Source organism: Thalassophryne amazonica, chromosome 12 (genome assembly GCF_902500255.1).
Source record: "Thalassophryne amazonica chromosome 12, fThaAma1.1, whole genome shotgun sequence".
Taxonomy (NCBI): Eukaryota; Metazoa; Chordata; class Actinopteri; order Batrachoidiformes; family Batrachoididae; genus Thalassophryne; species Thalassophryne amazonica.
The window spans coordinates 23,761,855-23,781,789 of record NC_047114.1 but is presented as its reverse complement, the minus strand read 5'-3'; the positions used below and the strand labels follow the sequence as shown (position 1 = coordinate 23,781,789).

The 19,935-nt window shown below is 41.1% G+C and overlaps 1 protein-coding gene across 1 annotated transcript in view; it reads left to right on the top strand.

The window, feature by feature from the left end:
• Nucleotides 1-19,935, top strand: part of LOC117521716 (cAMP-specific 3',5'-cyclic phosphodiesterase 4D-like) — a 120,729-nt gene that overhangs the window by 43,420 nt on the left and 57,374 nt on the right. The window contains exon 2 of the mRNA XM_034183053.1: nt 19,549-19,740. Coding sequence (XP_034038944.1) covers nt 19,549-19,740 — 192 coding nt within the window. The remainder of the gene's footprint in view (nt 1-19,548; nt 19,741-19,935) is intronic.

Below are 19,935 nucleotides of genomic sequence, written 5' to 3'. Positions count from 1 at the left end.
TATTATTATTACCAAAATACCAAAATTACTATTTATTTTTTGTGCAAAAGTGAAATTAATAATCTCAGCATTATTTACCATCTACTTAAAGGCAAAAACACACACAAAACATTTTTTTTATATACAGCTATATAAATTCAGGCATTAAGGGGTTAATTACAAGTGTTCTAAACTTTTTTTAAACAGTAATCAGAAATTTTGAGGTAACAAACAACAACAACAAAAAACATTTCCAAGGATTTTTCTTCAGACATGTGGTTTCTGCACTGATCTGTGGTTCAAATCCCCGCCTGACTAGAAAATCACTAAGGGCCCTTGGGTGAATGTGAGGCATAATTGTAAAGCGCTTTGAGCGTCTGATGCAGATGGAAAAGCGCTTTATAAATGCAGTCCATTTACCATTTGTACAGATCAGTGGTTTCTGCCACTAGTCTTCCATGTTTTGGCCTGACGCGTCATTCCTATTGGACAGCACGAAGCTACATCACAGCTCAGAGCGTCGAAAGTTCAAAAGTCAACTTGAAAAGTAAAAGTAAAAAAAAACAAAAAAAAAAACTTTTGCGTCCTGACAGTCCTCAGTGTCACTCTGATGCTTTATCAGTGTTCAACAAGTTCAGAGCAGCGCAGTGAACGTGAAAGAAGACGGAAGCTCTTTAAGACGCACTCCTACATGTGATGAGTGTGCACGTCACTCGTGCGCACACCATCTCTTGCTCTGTTTTGCAGACAACGATTGCAGGACAATTTGTTTTTTTCTTTTTGTTAATCAGATGACAGATCGTTGTCCTGAGGACTTGGTCAGCACCGGGTCCTGCTACGCACGGAAGGATGACTGAGCAAGAGTTTTGGTGGGAAAGTGTCCATCATCCTCTTGTCATTCCATCGAGGCGTCAGGCTGAGCGTGTAAACACACAAACAGCAGTTCTACGAAAGCAACTTTGTGCACGTAACTCCCCCCACCTCTGTCCAGTTGAACTTATGTTTTTTCTTTTGTTAAATAAAAACAAAAAAAGAATTGGGTTGAACTTTGACCGCGTCAGCCTGCCGACAAGCGGCAATGCGCGCGCTCCCGTCAGAAGCGCCACGTCAAAAGCCGAGCTAAAGCAACGCTTCTGGCGCCTCTAAAAAGCAACACGTCTCACACCTCTGACGCTTCCGATGCATGAAAGGCCCATTAATCTGCAATAATGAGCCTGAAATAGCGCTGATCAAAATAATGAGGATAAAATCTATATCGGATTCCTGATCGGGATGCAACGTACGATTTCGATCAAGTCTGAAACCACGTGATCAGGCCCGATTTCCGATCACGTGATCGGATCGGGACATCCCTACTCCTGACTTGGTAGTACTTGTTTTAGAGAAGTCACAAAAGCTACATAAGTACTGATATTATTACAGTGATCATGCAATTACACATGTAAATTCAAGTCACAGCATGCCAAGTTGTAGTAAATCAAGTGTCATGGCCAAGCCAAAAACAAGATCTCAGGCTAAAGAATTTGATAAAACCTTTGACAATGGTTTATGTTTTTGAAGAGCATGGCCTCCTCCTAAGTTCTGTTATTCACACAGTGTGACTGAAATAAAACCTTTGACAATGGTTTATGTTTAAGTTTTTCAAGAGCATGGCCTCCTCCTAAGTTCTGTTATTCACACAGTGTGACTGAAATAAAATCTTTGTGAAAGAATTGTTTATAAAGTTTTTGAAGACCATGGACAAACTTTACATATAGCGGAATAGCCACTTAATTGAAAAAAGACCATACTTTATGTTCAAGTGGTGGGGGGGTTATTTTCAAGATATAGGATTAATTTTGATGCCAAAATGTTGATATTAATATTGTGAATGATTTCCCAAGTGGATGTATTGAAATTCTGACTTGTGATTTTACCACCTCCTGCTAACTGTAATGGTCTTTTTACTTGTCTTAACAAATCAGATCTGGATGGTTTGGTTGGATGCTTGAAAAAGCAATTGAAGATTGCAGAATATACTCCCAGACAGCTGTATTTCTCTATAACTCTAAAATGTTTAACATTTTTTTCTCTTATACTTTGAAATAACACGTTTAAAGGTTAAAAAAAAAAAACAGAAAAGGTCCTACTTTTGTAACCAGATCTTACCTCTGAGGTGATTTATGTGTTTTGCTAAGACATGAACAAGCTAACTAGCAATACAGGAATGTCATCGTGACACATGCTGGACTGAAACAAATCAAACCTTCATTCTCTCCAACAGTCAGGTGCCGCTGGGACGGCTGAAAGAGGCAGTGTCATGACACCACAGTATTAAAAACCACCCCAGAGGACACCAAAGTATACGTATAATGACATTATTGGCCCACCTTTCATTCTCTGCCTGTCTTTCCAGAGCCATTATAGAGTATCAGCATCTGTGCAAAGTAAAACTAACCTCCAGGGAAATCCCAGGTCAGTGATAGTAATGGAGGTTAAATACTGACATTTTTGGGCTCTTGGAACATTGACCCTGAACTTTTGCTTGACAATAATCATCTCTTCTCCTGTTCTTCATGGTCATAAATTGTCTGTTTCTCTCGATCCACTGGATAGTTCATTGTCAGAGATCACCTCTTGCGGTTTCAGCAGAGCCCAGTAGAGGGCTCTTTTCCACATAAAGACTGGATGTATTTTGGTCTATCTATCAGACTGCACCTACACAAATTCACTAAATAAATTAGGAAACAGCACCCGCCCACTCAGCGGGGTTATTTAAAGATTAAAGTTCTCATTCTGTTCTCTTTATTTTTGTCACTTGCGGCTGTGAAAGGGAGAGGTGGGGGGTGGGGAGTGTCTCGGCAAGGAAATGAAGTGGGTGTGTGTGACTGTTTAGGGTCGTTGGAGGAGACGAGGCATTCACATGGCCACGGCGCATCTGTGTCGGCTTCCTGTTTGGGTTATTTGTATGTGAGGTATGAATGCTGACCCTTGACCTCTTGAAAAGCAGTGATGCCGGTAACGCGTTACTTAGTAACGCGTTACTTAGTAACGCGTTACTCTAATCTGACCACTTCTTTTAGTAACGCGTAATCTAACGCGTTAATCTTTCCAAGTCAGTAATCACATTAAAGTTACTTCTCCATGTCACTGTGCGTTACTATTATTTTTCATTGTGGGTCGATAGCAGCATTAAACTTGGTCCGTGGGGAGGAGGTCGGGGTTCGACTGAACTGCACACTTTAAGCGAGCTCTGAGCTTTTCATCCGCGGTTTTTTGCAGCTGCTCGACTCGTCCTCACCTCTTAAAGCGCGGTGATCAGCACACCTGCACTGAGCTTTACGAAGACATTTTTATACTTTTTTCCTCCTTTATTTAGAATTCTGAGCTGAGCTGCTCCGTATCGTCTCGTTAAAAACAGCTGATCCTCGGCAACGCGTCAACAACTAACACTATTTTCCACTCAAATGCACCTAAACTCTCTTTCTGAGGACCACATGATGTGAAAACGCAATAAAACTTTCTTACCTGTAAATCTGGTCATGTTTTCTGCATAAATAAATGTTATCCATTCTTTGTGCTCAAACGCCAAAGCAGGGGCGAATCCAGATGGGATGGGAGCGTGGGGGAGGGATGTGCCCCCCCACAACAGCCCTAGATTAAAGATCCAGTTTTGAAGCCGTTTTTTACTACAACTACTAATATTGCTTAAAATAATAATAATTTCGACAAGTAAAATGTTTAGAGAGAATTTAAATGTTAGAATTTAATAGTTACATTTATAAACAATGTAGGTTTGAAATTGCAAGTTTTACTGTTACAGTGCTGTCAACAGTTAAATATGAGGTCAAGAAAGAGGTCTTTATTTTACTTTTTATAAAACAAGTATTTATTTTCATTGAAGTCAAGAAAGGGTGACTATAAAGTGAGATTTGGCAAAACAGGTATCATTGTCATGTTGACGTGGGTTGTTGTCGACAGCTGGGAAAGTAACTAAAAAAGTAACTAGTAATCTAACTTAGTTACTTTTACAATTGAGTAATCAGTAAAGTAACTAAGTTACTTTTTCAAGGAGTAATCAGTAATCAGTAATTGGATTACTTTTTCAAAGTAACTGTGGCAACACTGTTGAAAAGGCAGAATGTGACAGCTGATATATTTAGTGTGCATTTCATAGACTGCGTACTTAACATTGACTCCGAGCTGAAAACGGAAAGCAGTGGAAGACGCTGGTGTCTCACCAGACTGACTGAAAGACGTTTGAATCAAAAACAGTGTACACTCACAGAAATATTTAACCCAACTTTTAAGATTTATATAATTTTATTACATATCAAATTCCCATTTACTTTTTACCTCCGCCAAGGAGGTAATGTTTTCAGTCGCGTTTGTTTGTTTGTCTCTTTGTCAGCAGGATAACTCAAAACGTTTGAACGGATTTTGATGAAATTTTGTGGAGTGGTTGGAAATGACAAGAGGAACAAGTGATTAAATTTTAGTGGTGATCTGGATCACGATCCAGATCAAGGAATGTTTTAAAGGATTCTTCACCATTGCGGGATAGGGGCAATTTTGACATTCTAGTTTCTAACTCCACAAAAACAAGGCAGAAAGGCTTGAAGAAAATTAGGGTGTAACATAGTCAAATATTCTATCAAACAACAAAGTTTGGTGATGATCGGATCCGGATTCCGGATCTGGGGATCCAGAATATGCAAAAATATAGGAAAAATAGAAAATGTGTCAGTGTGAGGTGACAAATGAAGCTTGAGATGCACAACTAACACCAAATTGTAGCTGAATCTGTACTGATTCAGTAAGGTCTCATCAGATTTGCTGTAGCTTCAAATGTTATGGAGCCAGAGCCAGAAGAAAACCGCCATTACCGAAAAATCGTTTTTATATAATAACTTTTGAACTAATAAAGACATAAAAGTGATTCCAAGTTCTAGTGGTATGTTTTCATGGTCAAGGATGTCAAATATAAAGGAAAGAAAAGTGTATGTATCATAGTTTTGGTTGTAACACTGAATTGTTGAATAGATCACTGTGCCAAGGAGGGAATCTCTTTAGGGTCAGTGACCCTATGGCCTTGTTTAGAGAAGTGTTTCATAAATGTTAAAAAATTCATATATTTGCAGTTTAGTTGAATAATAAATTGAATTTTGTCCCTTATTTGTTTTTGTCTATAAGCACATGCAATATCAATATCAGTGCTCAGATGACAGTAGCTTCTGGGAAAGGTGCAAGTTGCAATAAACTGTGATGCCAAGCGCTAAGGATGCTATCAAGTCACAGCAGATGAAACTTTTTTTACTACTGAGCAAACATCATTGTTAGACTTTTTTAGGTTCAATGATTCCACGGCGTGTAGATGTTATGGCGTCATTGACCCCATGGCCTTGGCGGAGGTTTGCACTCTCTGAGTGCTTCTAGTTTTTAGATAATTTTAATACAAACCTACCAAATAAACCTTACATGATGCATATTCATTACTGTAATAAATCCTATTCATTTGAAATGCATAATTCTCAGCTTTATGTATTTAGTATTAATAAAATATAATTACTCTAAATCAATAATAATGACATTTATTTAAAATACATAAAGTATATTGTTTGAATTGCATAATAATAATGTTACCAATGCCATTTATCTTGTATATAATATATATAATATTGTAATATAATTATATTTTAATATATTATAGTGTGAGCATGCATGGTGGTTGGAGCGTGAAATAGCACATTTCATATAGCACAAAAATTGCATGTTAAAAAATATCTATTGCAAGGACCGGTCAGTGAAATGCTATTGCAAATGGTTTTAGAATCAGAATCGCCTTGATTGTCATTGTAATTTGCATTGCAATGAGATTTGAGTGCAACTCCAAAAAGGTGCTTTACGTGGTGCGAATAATTTTTAGCCAAATAAAAGATAGCTCTCCAATTTGGTATGAATAATCCATGTCACATGACATACAACCCACCACTCAAATGACAAGGATCCATTCCGCCATTATATAACAGCTAACAATAGATCCCTTCAACTCACGAAATAGTTCAGGTAACCCCACTGTACTTCAGCAATGGTATTGAGATGTTGCTCCATAATTGGTTTCTGGTCTGTGTTTTAATGCGCTTTTTTGTTTGCCTGTTTGCAGGATTAGTCAAAAACATCGAAGCACAACTTGTGCCAAATCAACATGCAGAACCACCTAAACTCTGCTGTGGTGACCCTGAGCGAAAGCAAGGGTGCAACTGAAGGGACTTTCTGACTTACTTTATATCTAAGCACATTTTAATACAACATGACCACACGCAGCACCCTGCAAAAGTATTGGAACACTTGGTATTTCACAAATTAAAATTTGTTTATGCCATTTTATAGAAAATACAAAAAAAAAATTCTAAAATTATCTTCCTTAAACTCAAACTGAAAGCAAATCTGTACAATTTGATAGAAATTAATTAAAAATATAAAAGCCAAGATGATGGGCTGCATAAGTAATGGAATGATTTAGTAATAACACTTATAAATAATGTGTTATTGCCAGTTTTCTTCAGACAAGTCGGGATGGATACATAAACATTTTCAAGTCACTGGATATGCTTTGGTCTTTATTTACATCAATTATGAAGAAATACAAACAGTATGGCACTCTGTGGTGAATCTGTGTAGAGTAGATAGGTTGTTCAATACTTTTTCCTGTATCATTTCACATTATTTCACATAATTCATGGACATCTGTAGTTTGATTTCTTTGTATGTATGGATTACTTGGGTTCTTACCACCATCTGGTGAAAATTCTATTTCAATAGCACCTTCAGAAATATAGGTACTGAGAAAAATGGTGACGTGTTCAGTACTTATTTTACCTGCTGTATGTCAGCAGGCACCAACAGTGGAGAGGGCAGAATACATTTACGTGATTGCTGTGCTCTGAGCTCACTCTCAAGGAGGGTTTTTTATTTCATTCCCTGCTGCATCATTTTGCTTCATAATGACATCAAAGTTGTCACCATTTGCTAGGTCAATAGGGGGAGACGGAACATAATGCAGTCCGGGTTGCAGAGCCGATGCATTACCTGCTTCTCGCTAGTTATGCCACAGCATGAATGTCTCAACAACCTTGACACTTTCACAACATGCAGATAGATTTCTGATGACCAAGACCTGGAAGTTATTGAAAGCCTGCATTGTTTGTGTGTGTGTGTGTGCGTGTCCCAATGAGCACAATGACCTCCATCATCCATTAATGGAAGAAGTTCAGATCCACCAGGACTTTTCCTAGAGCTAGCTAGTTTAGATGAACTAGCTTATCTAAACTGAGCAATTGTGGGAGTAGGGCCTTAGTCAGGGAGGTGACCAAGACCCCAATAGTCACTCTGAGTGACCAGGAACTAGGAGACTAGTCAGGATTGAGGGAAAGATGAATGCAACAATGTACAGAGACATCCTGGATGAAAACCTGCTCCAGAGCGCTCTTGACCTCAGACTGGGGTGACTGTTCATCTTTCAGCAGGACAGTGACCCTCAGCACACAGCCAAGATATCAAAGGAGTGGCTTCAGGACAACTCTGTGAATGTCCTTGAGTGGTCCAGCCAGAGACCAGACCTGAATTTGATTGAACATCTCTGGTGAGATCTGAAAATGGCTGTGTACCAACGCTCCCCATCCAATCTGATGGAGTTTGAGAGGTGCTGCAAAGATACGTGTGCCAAGCTTGTGGCATCATATTCAAGAAGACTTGAGGCTGTAATTGGTGCCAAAGGTGCATCAACAAAGTATTGAGCAAAGGGTGTGAATACTTCTGTATACGTGATTTCTGTTTTTATTTTTAATAAATTTGCAAAAATTAAAAAAAAAAAATCTTTTTCATGTTGTCATACTGTAACATAAAATGTGGAATGAGTGAAGCGCTCTGAATACTTTCCAGATGCACTGTAAATGAGTACATCGTCCCACATGTCCAGAATGTGTCCAACTCGTTTCATTTTCCTACATGTTGAACTGGGACACAGCAGGACACAAACCTATGCTTTGATGAAACATTTAGTCTACAAACAGATGCTGACCTCCTCTGTGTGTCAGTGGACATCACCGTGACTCCATAACTGACATCAGAACAGTCTCAAGAAGAATCTGATGAGGCCACATTCGACCAGTATGTTTTAGAGCGGCCATAAAGTGTGCATGTAACTCATGCCTGTTGTGACACATGCAAACATGCATGCATGTGTACATGAGGAATGTAAAATAGTACTTCTTTGTGAGAAGCAGGATTGTGTGTCCTCTCCTGTGCACTGAGCAGCAGCTGAGCCATTAGAAGAACGGTGGGAGTAAAGAAGCAGCCAGAGAAAGTCGTGGGCCACATTTTCATCTGTGATCTAATTTTAACTCAGCATCTGCCGCAAATAGAAACTCAGGCATAAATATTCATGAATGGAGGGAAGATTCTGCTCCTTGGTGATGCAGAGGGAGGGAGGGGGTTTGGGTTCTACCTGAAATGTTATTTTTAGCTGCATCGCTGCCTCTAGTCTATTCTCCCTGCACGGGGGAGTCTATATTTAGCTGCATAGAGACAGAAGTGTGGTGCAGAATCAAAAATAGAAGCTGGTTTATTGCCAGAGCACGCAAGGTGGGGGTGGGGGCAGAGCTGTGTAGATACAGAAACGGGGAGATGAGAGAAGGACAGAGGAGACGATGTGCATTATGTCTGCATTGACTCTTCAGACAAAATCTGCATTCACTGAACACCGTGTGTTTAATATCACTAAAGATGGTTAATAATTCACATTTACAGATACCTGAAGCCACACTGGCTGAGTGACAGTGGAACATGAGGTAAGCTTCGCTGATCTCAGAGGAAGTCCACGTGCAAGAAGACATCATTACAGTTCCTTGCCCAACTGCAAAAGCGAGCAGGTTCCCATAAAAGTCCATGTTAAAATGTCCAGCTTTACAGCACAAATAAACATGTTTACAACCTGGTACTAAAAAAAGGTTTTGGTCTTTATAAATATGGAGGGGCCATGACAACTGCATGGTGGGGTGAATTATGCATGATTAGGGGTGTGGTTGCTTTGAGTGACAACTACTGATCCCTGGCAGACTTTCACTGCTTCTGCATAGTCCGCTGGCAGCAGCTGCTAGCCATTATGGAGGGCTGTCTGTATAATAACGGAATAATATGACTTTTTGTGTGGTGAAATTTTATAATGGATCACCTATGACGTACTCAAAATTCTCATTTGATGTTATATGATAACGGCATTAGCACTTGTAGCAGCTAGCAGTCCATTAGGTCCATTTAATGCATGATTATTGGGAAAATAAGCAGATTTTAAATTTTAATGTCCACACCAAATCAAACAGTCATGAAGACCACCGCACTGCCCCCCAAAATATATATATATATATATAAAAAATAAAAAAAAACACTCGAACCCAGGTTAGCCTGTTAGATTAGCTGGTTTGGACTTGAATTTAGGGGTGCTTTCAGGCTTCTTTTGTCACACATGGAGTCACCCACATGCCATCTTTTATCGGTTCATTGTGACGTAGCCAGAATCAGCGATGCTGCTGTCAGTATAGCCACGGCAGATATAGGCTTTGTATCGGGTGTTTCGGGTCTCTATAGAAAATCTATGGGTGACGTCACGTAGGCTTTGCCCAGTATAGTCTATGAACTTAACCTACTGTGGGATTGAACACTTTCTCTCTTTGAAATCTTACTCTCGCTCTCTCTTGTTCTCTGCCTTATTTTCCCACAGCCTCGCTTGATCCCCTTCTCCCCGCTCTCCCCCTCTTTCTGGCTGCTCTCCTTTGCTACGTATAGTGCAGTCAGTGTGTCTGGATCAGTCACATGAATGGTACGATGGGGGAGCTGCTGTTATTTAACAGTAGTTTGCCAGGGTCTTGTCCTCCTGCAGCATCAGGTTGGGGGGGGGGGGCACTGCAGACAGGAGTGGTGCTGAATGGATACTTGCATGCTGCAGACATTTTACTGAACCCATGTTAACGTCTCCAAGGAGATAACATCTGGACAAGTCAAGTTTAGAAACATATGTTGGTGTCACAAGTTGCCACTTCCATCACACCATCAAACTGCCCCGTGTGCGAGATGGCAACCACCCAGGCACACAACTGGTCTATCCCCACATCTTGAAAATAACATCTGTCCGCTGCAGCCAGGTGAAGAGTTTGTGTCCCCTTGGCCTTCTCCAGCTACTGGGATCCTCGACACTGAGCCACCTATGTGCTGGATCATGCACAGAGAAACAAGCACATGGCTAAAATGTTGTTACCTGATGCAAGTGATATGACCTCATATCCAGTGGTCCCCAAGGATCTACCGAAGAGACGTAGTACCAAAGACATCCACTCGTCACCTTAGGTCACTGGTTCACGTCCAAGTCTCACAACCATACAGTAAGGCTAGGATCTCACTGGGCTGCAACAGCCTGCAAACGGCATCCGCGAGGAAATTCATGCAGTTCAGCACAAGGTTCACAGCCATTCATATCCCCTCACCTCAGTCGTGGGGTGGCACCTATGCATCTTTGATTTTTGAGCAAACCAAAAAAAAAAAAAAAATTGCTGTGATGAAGTCCTTCTCCAAATCATCAGGCAGGCACCTCGTACCCCTCACCACGTCATCTGTGTGACTCAGAATGTCTGCAACTTGTGAAACAACTTATGGGTTGACACACACTTTTCCTTTTATGTAATTGGAGAGGAGCATTGCTTCTGGAAGCAACTGAACACTCCAGCAGCCTCCAGCCACCCCACTCTGCAGCCAGCCAGCACCCACACAACGTACAATGCACGCACTGGGTTGGACACACAAGCTGCATGAACCAGATTCATTGTGTCTATTTATTTATTTTTCTGAAAACCGAAGTGGATTTAAGTTTAATGCTTGACGCACACTGCTGTGTGCACTGTGCACACAGACTGGACATGTCCTGTTGGGCCATGGAAGACCTGCACAAACCCAAACTTATTGTGCTGTTATACATTTATTTATTTATTATTCTGAGGACAGAAGTGGATTTAAGATTAATTCTCCTTGTTGGCGCACAACCGATGTGTGTGCGTGGACAGCGTGCTGGACATCACCTGTCTGTTGAATGGGGACTACACCAGCACTCATCATTTTTTTTTTTTTTAATCAAAGCTCTCCCAGAGGATCACAGAGCCTATGTGTGCATGGAGCAGCGCTTCAAGCTCGTCATGGTGCTTGGCCAGTGCGCGCATTGAGCAATGCATGGAGCAGCGCATCAAGCAGCACTTCGAGCTTATCACGGTGCTCGGCAAGTGGAGGATTGCGTGGTCATTTGTGGGAGGAGAGGACAATCAACATTTGGGACAATAATATTGATGTGTAGAACCTCCTGGACAAGTTCTGCAAGTCCGTGATTGGATTTCCACACCTTTCTTGTGTTTTTAATTGTTGTCGTTTTCAGTGGTTTTTCTTCCTGAAGTCGGGGAATTTTCACATAATAGCACTGTAATAGCCCACATCTGTCCTGAGCACTGTGTGTCCAAACATGTCACCGTGTCAGCCATGCCAGTGGCACTGAACATCCGTGAGAGTGTCGCGCAGCATTTCTGCACAAATTCTTGTGCCTGAAAAGGATGTGTCAATGCCGCTCAACTTTTGCATGCGTGCTGCGCGCCATGTCGGTGTCCCTCGTGCAGTATGTGTGCAAACTGCCTGAGATTTGTGGCTGTATTTTTGCCTCCACTCCGGACGACATTCAGCGGACAGTCAGGCGTCATGCACACACATGAGGATTCTCATGTGGAATCTCACTGAATCGGTGAGATTCCACATGATTTCCACATGAGAAAGTTATTACCTTTTCGTCTGCTTTCTCGCATGTTTGCGTGAAAACAGCCACAGAGATTTCAAATGTTCCCCGTCATCGTACGACATCAATGTCATAGCATCACATTCAAGATTGTACAATACAAGTTCTAGTGCACCACACTCATTGAGCGCAAACATCCACCAACACTAGCTTCCAATTCCACAAAATTTTACCTTGGAAAAAATTTTTCAAGGTCAAACTCTTGTTAGAAGTGTCTTTTCATAAGCTAAATTAGATGTGATCAAATGTCAGCAGTATGTATTTAGTTCATGCACTTAAATCAAAGTTTTTTTTTGTGGTGGTGTCAGGATTTTTTTCCAACTTTTTTGGTTTCTGAATTCTTTTTCAGATAATTTTCCCAGAACACTGGTTTTCTCTGTTATGCACAATTTGTCATTTCTTTTTGGCACTTGGTTTCTGACTGATAACTGGAAGATAGACAAACAGGCATAAAATTGGAACCTCCATCCAATTTTGGTGGTGTAGGTAAATCCATAACAGAAAAATGAGTGACTGAGGCACATTTGATTGAGATATAATGCAAAATGTACACCAAATGGGCTTGTCAATATTAAATTCAAATGTCCACAAAATCCACAATCTGGATCAGATTCAGATAAAATGTTGTCAGGTGATAGTGAGTGCCAGTCTGCACCTCACTTTCAAATAGGCATGGGCCGGTATGAGATTTGGACGTTATGATAACTGTGGGCAAAAATACTGCAGTTTCACGGTATTATGTATAGCTTTTAAAATGTGCTTTAACAACATTATGGCTATTTGTATATGAAGCATGTGTGATTCAGGTGCACTAAGTGATGCATTGTCTACCACTACGAGCACTATACCACTGATAACTTTAGAGAAAATACCAAAATAACAAAATAACTGTGACATCTCTTTTTTAGACATGTAGCATCTGCCTGTGGGAAACATGACCTACTTGCTTAGGGATAAACGTGGCTGGAATAAGGCCCGGAACTCCAGATGCTCAATACTTGGCCCAGCTTCACCAACAAAGCACTTGGAATAGATGTATTTGTCCTTCTTGACATGTTTGTGGGAGAAATTTGGTCGACTACAAGCGCGACTCGAGTCCAACGCTTGTGCTTTTCCGTGATTTCAAGGATGGGATAAAGTTTACTCCTTCCATGTAATCCTTTGCTGGTATCTTGAATCGCTCAGAGTCCAACACAGGTCATAGCTACGGCGCTTTGCTGCCACCGTTTTTGACTTGAAGGGCTATTCTGCAGAAAATAAAATGAAAGGAGGGAAAAGTTCAGTGCAGGCTTCACCTCCTTCAGCCATGATGCAGAGCTAGCTAACGTTAGCTGCCTGTTTGTAAACAGAGGCAGAGGTGCGTGACAGGGGGAAGGGCGGCAGCGGTCGCCTCCGCTCTGCCTGTGAAGAATTCTCATAACCCGCTTATACCGTAGGGACGGTATAATGGAAAATTTTAGTGGTTTTGATACTGTGGCTTTTTCATACCGCGGTATACCGTGAACCTGGTTATCGGGCCATGTCTACTTTCAAATATGAGTGTGATTGGGGCATGTTTGATTAAGATATAATGTAAAATATACATAAATGTGGTTTGTCAATCAATAAAGGATACCATGCTACACAGTGCTCTTAAATATGAAAGAAATTTGATATTTTTTGACAGAGTTATGAATTTTTGAAAATTCATTCAAAGTTAAAGATAGGGATTTTTCCAATTTTCAGAGATTTTTCCTGACTCTGACCTTTGCCCTTTGAATCAGTTCTTGCCTATCAGGATATGAATCCTCTGTAAAAAATGTCATAACAATATATGAAAAACTGTGGGTTCCAGGCTGTTCACAATCAGGCAAACAGACAGACAGACAGATAGTCTATGGGCCAATTCCAGAAAAGACTAGAAAATGAGTTTGTTGCACCTCCCTTGTAACTTTGGTTTGATGGTTTCAGGTGATTCCCAGGTCATATGAGATAACATTTCTACTTGTTGTCATGCGCACAAACAGAGCGAACATTTTGACAACAACCATTTTTGATGGAGGGGTCGGCAAAAAAGCTGATTTATTGTTTATCATGATTATATCAGTCCTGAGGACTTAAATGTTTTCCCTTCTTTTAGATGCATTCTGGTGCTTAGAAATCATAATACATGTGTTATTGCATATTTGAACCAAATTTGGTCTGGTTGTTGGGTGGCAATATATGATTTATTGATCAATTTTCACAAATTCCGTCAATTTTTATCAAGTTTGCAAAACTGTGTTATAGTGCATGCTACGAAGTCGGCATGATCATGAAGATGATGCCCGTCAGAAAGTTCCCGGCTGGTCTACTTTCAGTGCAGCTGTAAGTAGCACCACTCCAGAACCCTGCATCATTGGTTACTGCCCAGTAATTGAGGCATCCCCAACAGAATTCTCAACAGTCTACACCCTCTTGAAAAGATCAACGGAGATGGGTAAGAAGCTGGGTCTGGAAGAGATTATCATTGTCATGGACTTAGCAATCTATGCAAAAGCACAAGAGATCATGTGGAAACAGCAAGAAGAGTTCAGCAATGTTGTTCTGAGGATGGGAGCATTCCACACCAGCATAACTTTTATTGCTATCCTTGGGAAGAGATTTGGTGATAGTGGACTCTCGGACCTCCTCATCGAAGCGGGCATTGTTGCAGCTGGATCTGTGTCAGGTGTACTGGAAGATCGACAGTACAATCGAGCTATGAGGGCACACAAAATCGTCATGGAGGCGATGCAGCGACTCCGACTGAAATCTTCCAAATAATGGATGACAGAGAATGGTTGGCAAGATGAATATCAGGCAGCTGCAGCTGAGCTGGACACTGTGCCGACCTCGCCACAGGGACACACACAAATGCTCACATCATCCACGATCAGAAGACTGCTGGAACTTTTTGTCCAGTTCTGTGCTACCAACCGTGGACAGCTGGCAGCTTTCTGGGACACATACATAGAACTAGTCTGTCTATTGTTGCGATTCACCAGGGCTACACGAGAGGGGATCTGGAGTTTGCACATTTGCTCCATACATGAGATGCTGCCATGGGTCTTCGCATACGACAGGACCAATTATGCTAGGTACCTGTCTGTTTACTGGTGTGAGATGCTCCTGCTAACCCAGACTCACCCATATGCCAATTTCTTGCTTGAGAATGGACAGTTCGCTTTTCAACATGGTCACAATGCATTTGCCTGTGGACCAGACCATTGAGCAAACCATGAACAGGGACTCCAAATCAAAGGGAGGGATCACAGGTATTAGCCTCAACAAAGGTGCAGCCCAGTGCTGGATCCTGACTGCACATGACAGAGCAAAGACCTTGCAAATTTGCAGACAAATGGCAGGTCTCCATGATGGGGACACCAAGTGGCACAAGGAGGCCAGTGGGCCACGCATGAAGAAAGATGAAGATGATGTGCTCAGTCATGGACACTGTCGAGAACTGGATCAACCCATACAAGTCCCAGGACCCAAATGAACCACTCGTGAACATTGCATCAGCAGTCAAAGCACCCAGTGCCATTGCAGAGCACCTGCTGACTGCAGAGCAGAAGGGCAATGATGCTTTCTGCACTTTTGTGGAGAAGAGGCTGAGAACGAGAAGTTGACGTGTTTGCTCCGCTACCCAAAGCCAAACTGGAGACATTTCAAAACCTTGTAAAGTCCAAGAGAATGCAATCAGCTGGAAGCAATGTCATCATCAAGGCTGGTCGAGGGTTGTTTGGCAGGATGGTCATCATTGCCCAACATCAACAGATGAACATGCAAGAGGTCCTGAAGTATCCACTTGGACCTCTGCCATGGTCACTTGCCACTCCAGATGGTGCCCCTGCAAAGACAACAAAGGCCACGCTGCTTCACATCCTTGAAGGAAAGGCCAAGTCTGTTGAAGTAGTGCCTACCTCTGCCGTCTGGATGGGATGGCCATGATGCAGGATATGAAATCAATTCCTAGGACATTCAGTGAGCTGGCTAGCTATCTGTTCCACCTGGTGAAGTCAACTTCATCCCAGAGTAGCACCAGAACTGACCTGGTCATGGACAGCTATCCTGAGGTGTCCATCAAGAACCCTGAGAGAGCAAAGTGTGGTGCAGGAGGGACGATTCAGATCAAGATCCAAGATGGCAAGCAGAAGTGCCCCACCCAGTGGAAGAAGTTCATGAGCGATGGCAGCAACAAGAAGAACCTGGCAGCATTCCTAGTACGAGAGTGGCAACAACCACAATATCTCACACAGTTTAGCAACTTTGGAGAACTGTATGTGACTCATGATGCAGAGTGCCACAAACTGTTTTGCAGGAGGGAATGGCATTGTATGCTGATCCATCCATTGGATGGATCAGCAACCAGCCCCAAAGGTACTCTTGCAATTGATTAGTTGCAACTGCAAGAAAGATCACTGTGTGGGAGGTCGGTCATGTAGTGATGCCTGTGGGTGTACTAATGCCAAGGACACTTGCTCTGATGATTGGAGTGATGAAGATGATAGTGACTGACATTTTTCTGCTTGAGTAGTGACTACTTTATTATATGAAGTATTGATCTGTTTATTTAAACAATGTGTTTGAATGTGTAAACATTGGTGTTTTAGGCGGCTTATCTTAAAATAGGGCTCAATGAGTGAAAGAATTAGCTTTTTGTTGAAATATGATTCAGTTTTTGTTTCAATACTCTGACTTCTGTTTAAGGATGCATAATTCTTGTCCAAGTGTTTCTGACAATGCTACAAATCAAAAATCAAGTTACAGGTTAATACAGCCCAAACCTGTATTGTGGTGTATTTTTGCTGACACCCCCCCCCACACACACACACACCTCTTACAAAGTGATAATTATGGAATGCCTGGCATCTGTCACAACCTCATGAAGGTGTTTTCTTCTCAATAAAACACTTGGAATAGTATCAAAACATTGTAGTAACATCAAACATCATTAAAAACGGACAAATGGAACTATGGTAACAGTTTTGCAAACTTGATGATAAAAATGAAAGGAATTTGTGAAAACTGATCAAGAAATCATATATTGCCACCCAAAAACTAGACCAAATTTGGTTCACATATGCAAAAACACGTTATGATTTGTAAGCACCAGAATGCATCTATAAGAAGGGAAAACACGTTTAAGCCCTCAGGACTGATATAATCATGATAAACAGTAAATCAGTTTTTTTGCTGACCCTTCCGTCAACAAGGCTGTTGTCAAAAGGTTTGCTCTGTTTGTGCGCATGACAACAAGTAGAAATGTTATGTCATATGACCTGGGAATCACCTGAAACCATCAAACCAAAGTTACAAGGCGGGCGCAACAAAAGTGCATCTTTCTGGAATCGGCCCATAGACTAAGAAGACAGACAAACAGGAGCGAAAACAGTGTGTGTTTCTTTTCTCTGTGATGTAATTTGTGCCAAAATGCAGGAAATGGCACCTAAAAATTCAAAAATTTCTGTGAGGGGTGGGGTACCCTCAAACAGAGGGAACATGTTGCCAGATTGGGCTGCACAGAGACTCTGGGTTTTGTGCTGTAGGATGAGGGCAGAAGCTGCTCCATGTGCTTTCTCTCTAATCAGATCAGCTTTCAGCAGGAGAACACCCCTTGCCTCGGGCTATTTTTAGACTCACACACGTGATCCCGTATCAATACATCAATGCTATTTTTAAACCCATGTGAGATTTGCTGGCACTCTCAAACACACAGTTTCATGTAGTACGTTTTTATTTTTGGTATCCAGACTGATTTGTGTCTCTTCAGTACAGGCAGGCAAATTGGAACTGAATGATGTCATAAAGTGTGTGTTTTTTCTTTGATTAGCTTCAGTCTTCAGATGCAGCACACGTGGCCGTTTTGTTGTGTTGTTGTGAATGGCTTATTGTCATCTGTCAGTTATGACATTGTGTGACTCGCACATTTTCTTGTCACTGCTGTTGGAGACATTTATAAATGCCAGCTTTGATTAGAGTTTGTGTTTTTGTCGTATTGTGTGTGTGTGTGTGGCATTCCTTGTGGTCTTTTCTGGCATGTTTCTTTCCTGATTTAGAAACTGCTGAAGTCTTTTGGACAAAGTGATGAAAGCTTGTGAGATTTACATTCTTTGGCTATTGTAATGTATGAGTCTTGTTCATTTTCTCTGAAAACATTTCACACAAACAGCCTTATTCTGTGCTAAAAAAAAAAGGGGGGGGGGGGGGGGGTCATTATTCCAATATAGCATTTTTCCTGCTCTTTCAAAATCTTTGTTCAGTGTCACAAAGTGGTTGGACAATCTGGACCAAAGGAAGTGGTTCATTCCCACTACACTGACAGACAGGTTTACTACATTTCAGATAATACTGTCCACGGCTAACTGATCTTTTCAGTCTTTATCCTACAGGAGACATGCAAAACTGCAGTATCATTACACCTGCCAAGGACGAAATAAAATCATTGGCATTTATTTATTTATTTGTCTGTCTGTCTGTTAGCAGGATGATGTCAAAACTACTGCACAGATTTTAACAAAATTTTCACCACAGATAGATATTAGACCATTAAATTTTGGAGGTGATCAAGATTCGAATCTGGATTCTGGATCAGATAATACTGATCTAGATCCAAATTCTGAATCAAGATTTCACTTTATATAGGCTTTGAAGGATTACTGTTAGCAGGATTACGTCAAAACTACTGCACGGATTTTGGCAACATTTTCACCACAAATACATATTAGGCCATGGAAGACTCCGTTAAATTTAGGATGTGATCCAGATCTGCATCCGGATTTTGAATCAAGATTTCACTTTATATAGGCTTTGAAGGATTACGTCAAAACTACTTCATGATTTCTCACCAAATTTCCAAACATAAGAACTCTGTGGCCCACTTTGAAATCTGAAACTATTCTGGGGTCCACCCGAATCTTTGATCACAATTTTGGTCGACACATGAAACCTAAAATGAATCATTTCCAAATGTATATTGTGTTAAACAAGGTCAGATAAATGAAGAATAACTTGTAATTAAAATTTTCTCTTTGTTTTATTGTTTCTAATTAAAATTCTTAAATAATCATGAATTTTTTGGTGTAATTTAGAATATTAGAGACTTATTTGCTTTTAATGATATACATGGGTAGTGTGTTTATTTCCAGCGCAGAAGGTTCCTGGTTCAAGACCACCGCTGCCCATTCTCCATGTAATGTGGAGTTGTGTCAGGAAGGGCATCTGAGCCATTGAAATTTGTGCCAAATCAACATGCAGATCCGTCTTGAATCTGCTGTGGCGACTGAGTGGAAAAAGAGAGAATCCAGTCGTGTCGTGCTTTTATGCCATAAACCAAGTGCACAGCCGTATTTGTTTTTGTTATTGGTGTTCCCCTGTGACATCTTTTGAGTTTCCTTACTCCCTGCACAGGGAGCAGTTTGGGCTTTACAGTAGTTGAATAAATATAATCTACAAAAGCAGGTGTACACTAACATATAATACTGTGTTTTTGGAATACAGTATATTAATTTAGATCAAAGTGCATTTTCTGTCACATAGTAACAGACATCAGCGCGCTACTTATAGATTATTTATAAGTGACTCCTACAGCAACATCTTACTAACCCGGATAGACAGGACAGGTTAATTCTTCTTACAAAGGCATCTGTAAACTCTGTCTTGATTGAATCATTTCACTTTTATAATTTTCTCTTTTTTTTTTTCCATAGTTTTGATGTGGAAAATGGATTGTCAGGGGGGCGAGGTCCACTGGACCCACAGGCCAGTCCCGGCTCTGGTCTGGTGTTACATGGCAACTTTCCTCACAGTCAGCGGCGAGAGTCCTTCCTGTATCGCTCTGACTCGGACTTTGACCTATCACCCAAAGGTCCTTCCAGGAACTCCTCCACTGCCTGTGACCTGTGAGTTTAGATCTTACTGTAATGAACCTGGAGTATGTATGTATGTGGCAATCTCTCTCTCGCTCTCCCCCCCATAGAGCGGGTTTCTGTTAATATATTGTTTTTAATGCTGTGATTGTGCTTCTTTGCCAAATCAGCAGTGGCGGCTCCTGAAAAATTTCTCAGGAGGGGCAATTTTTCTGTTAATGATTAAGG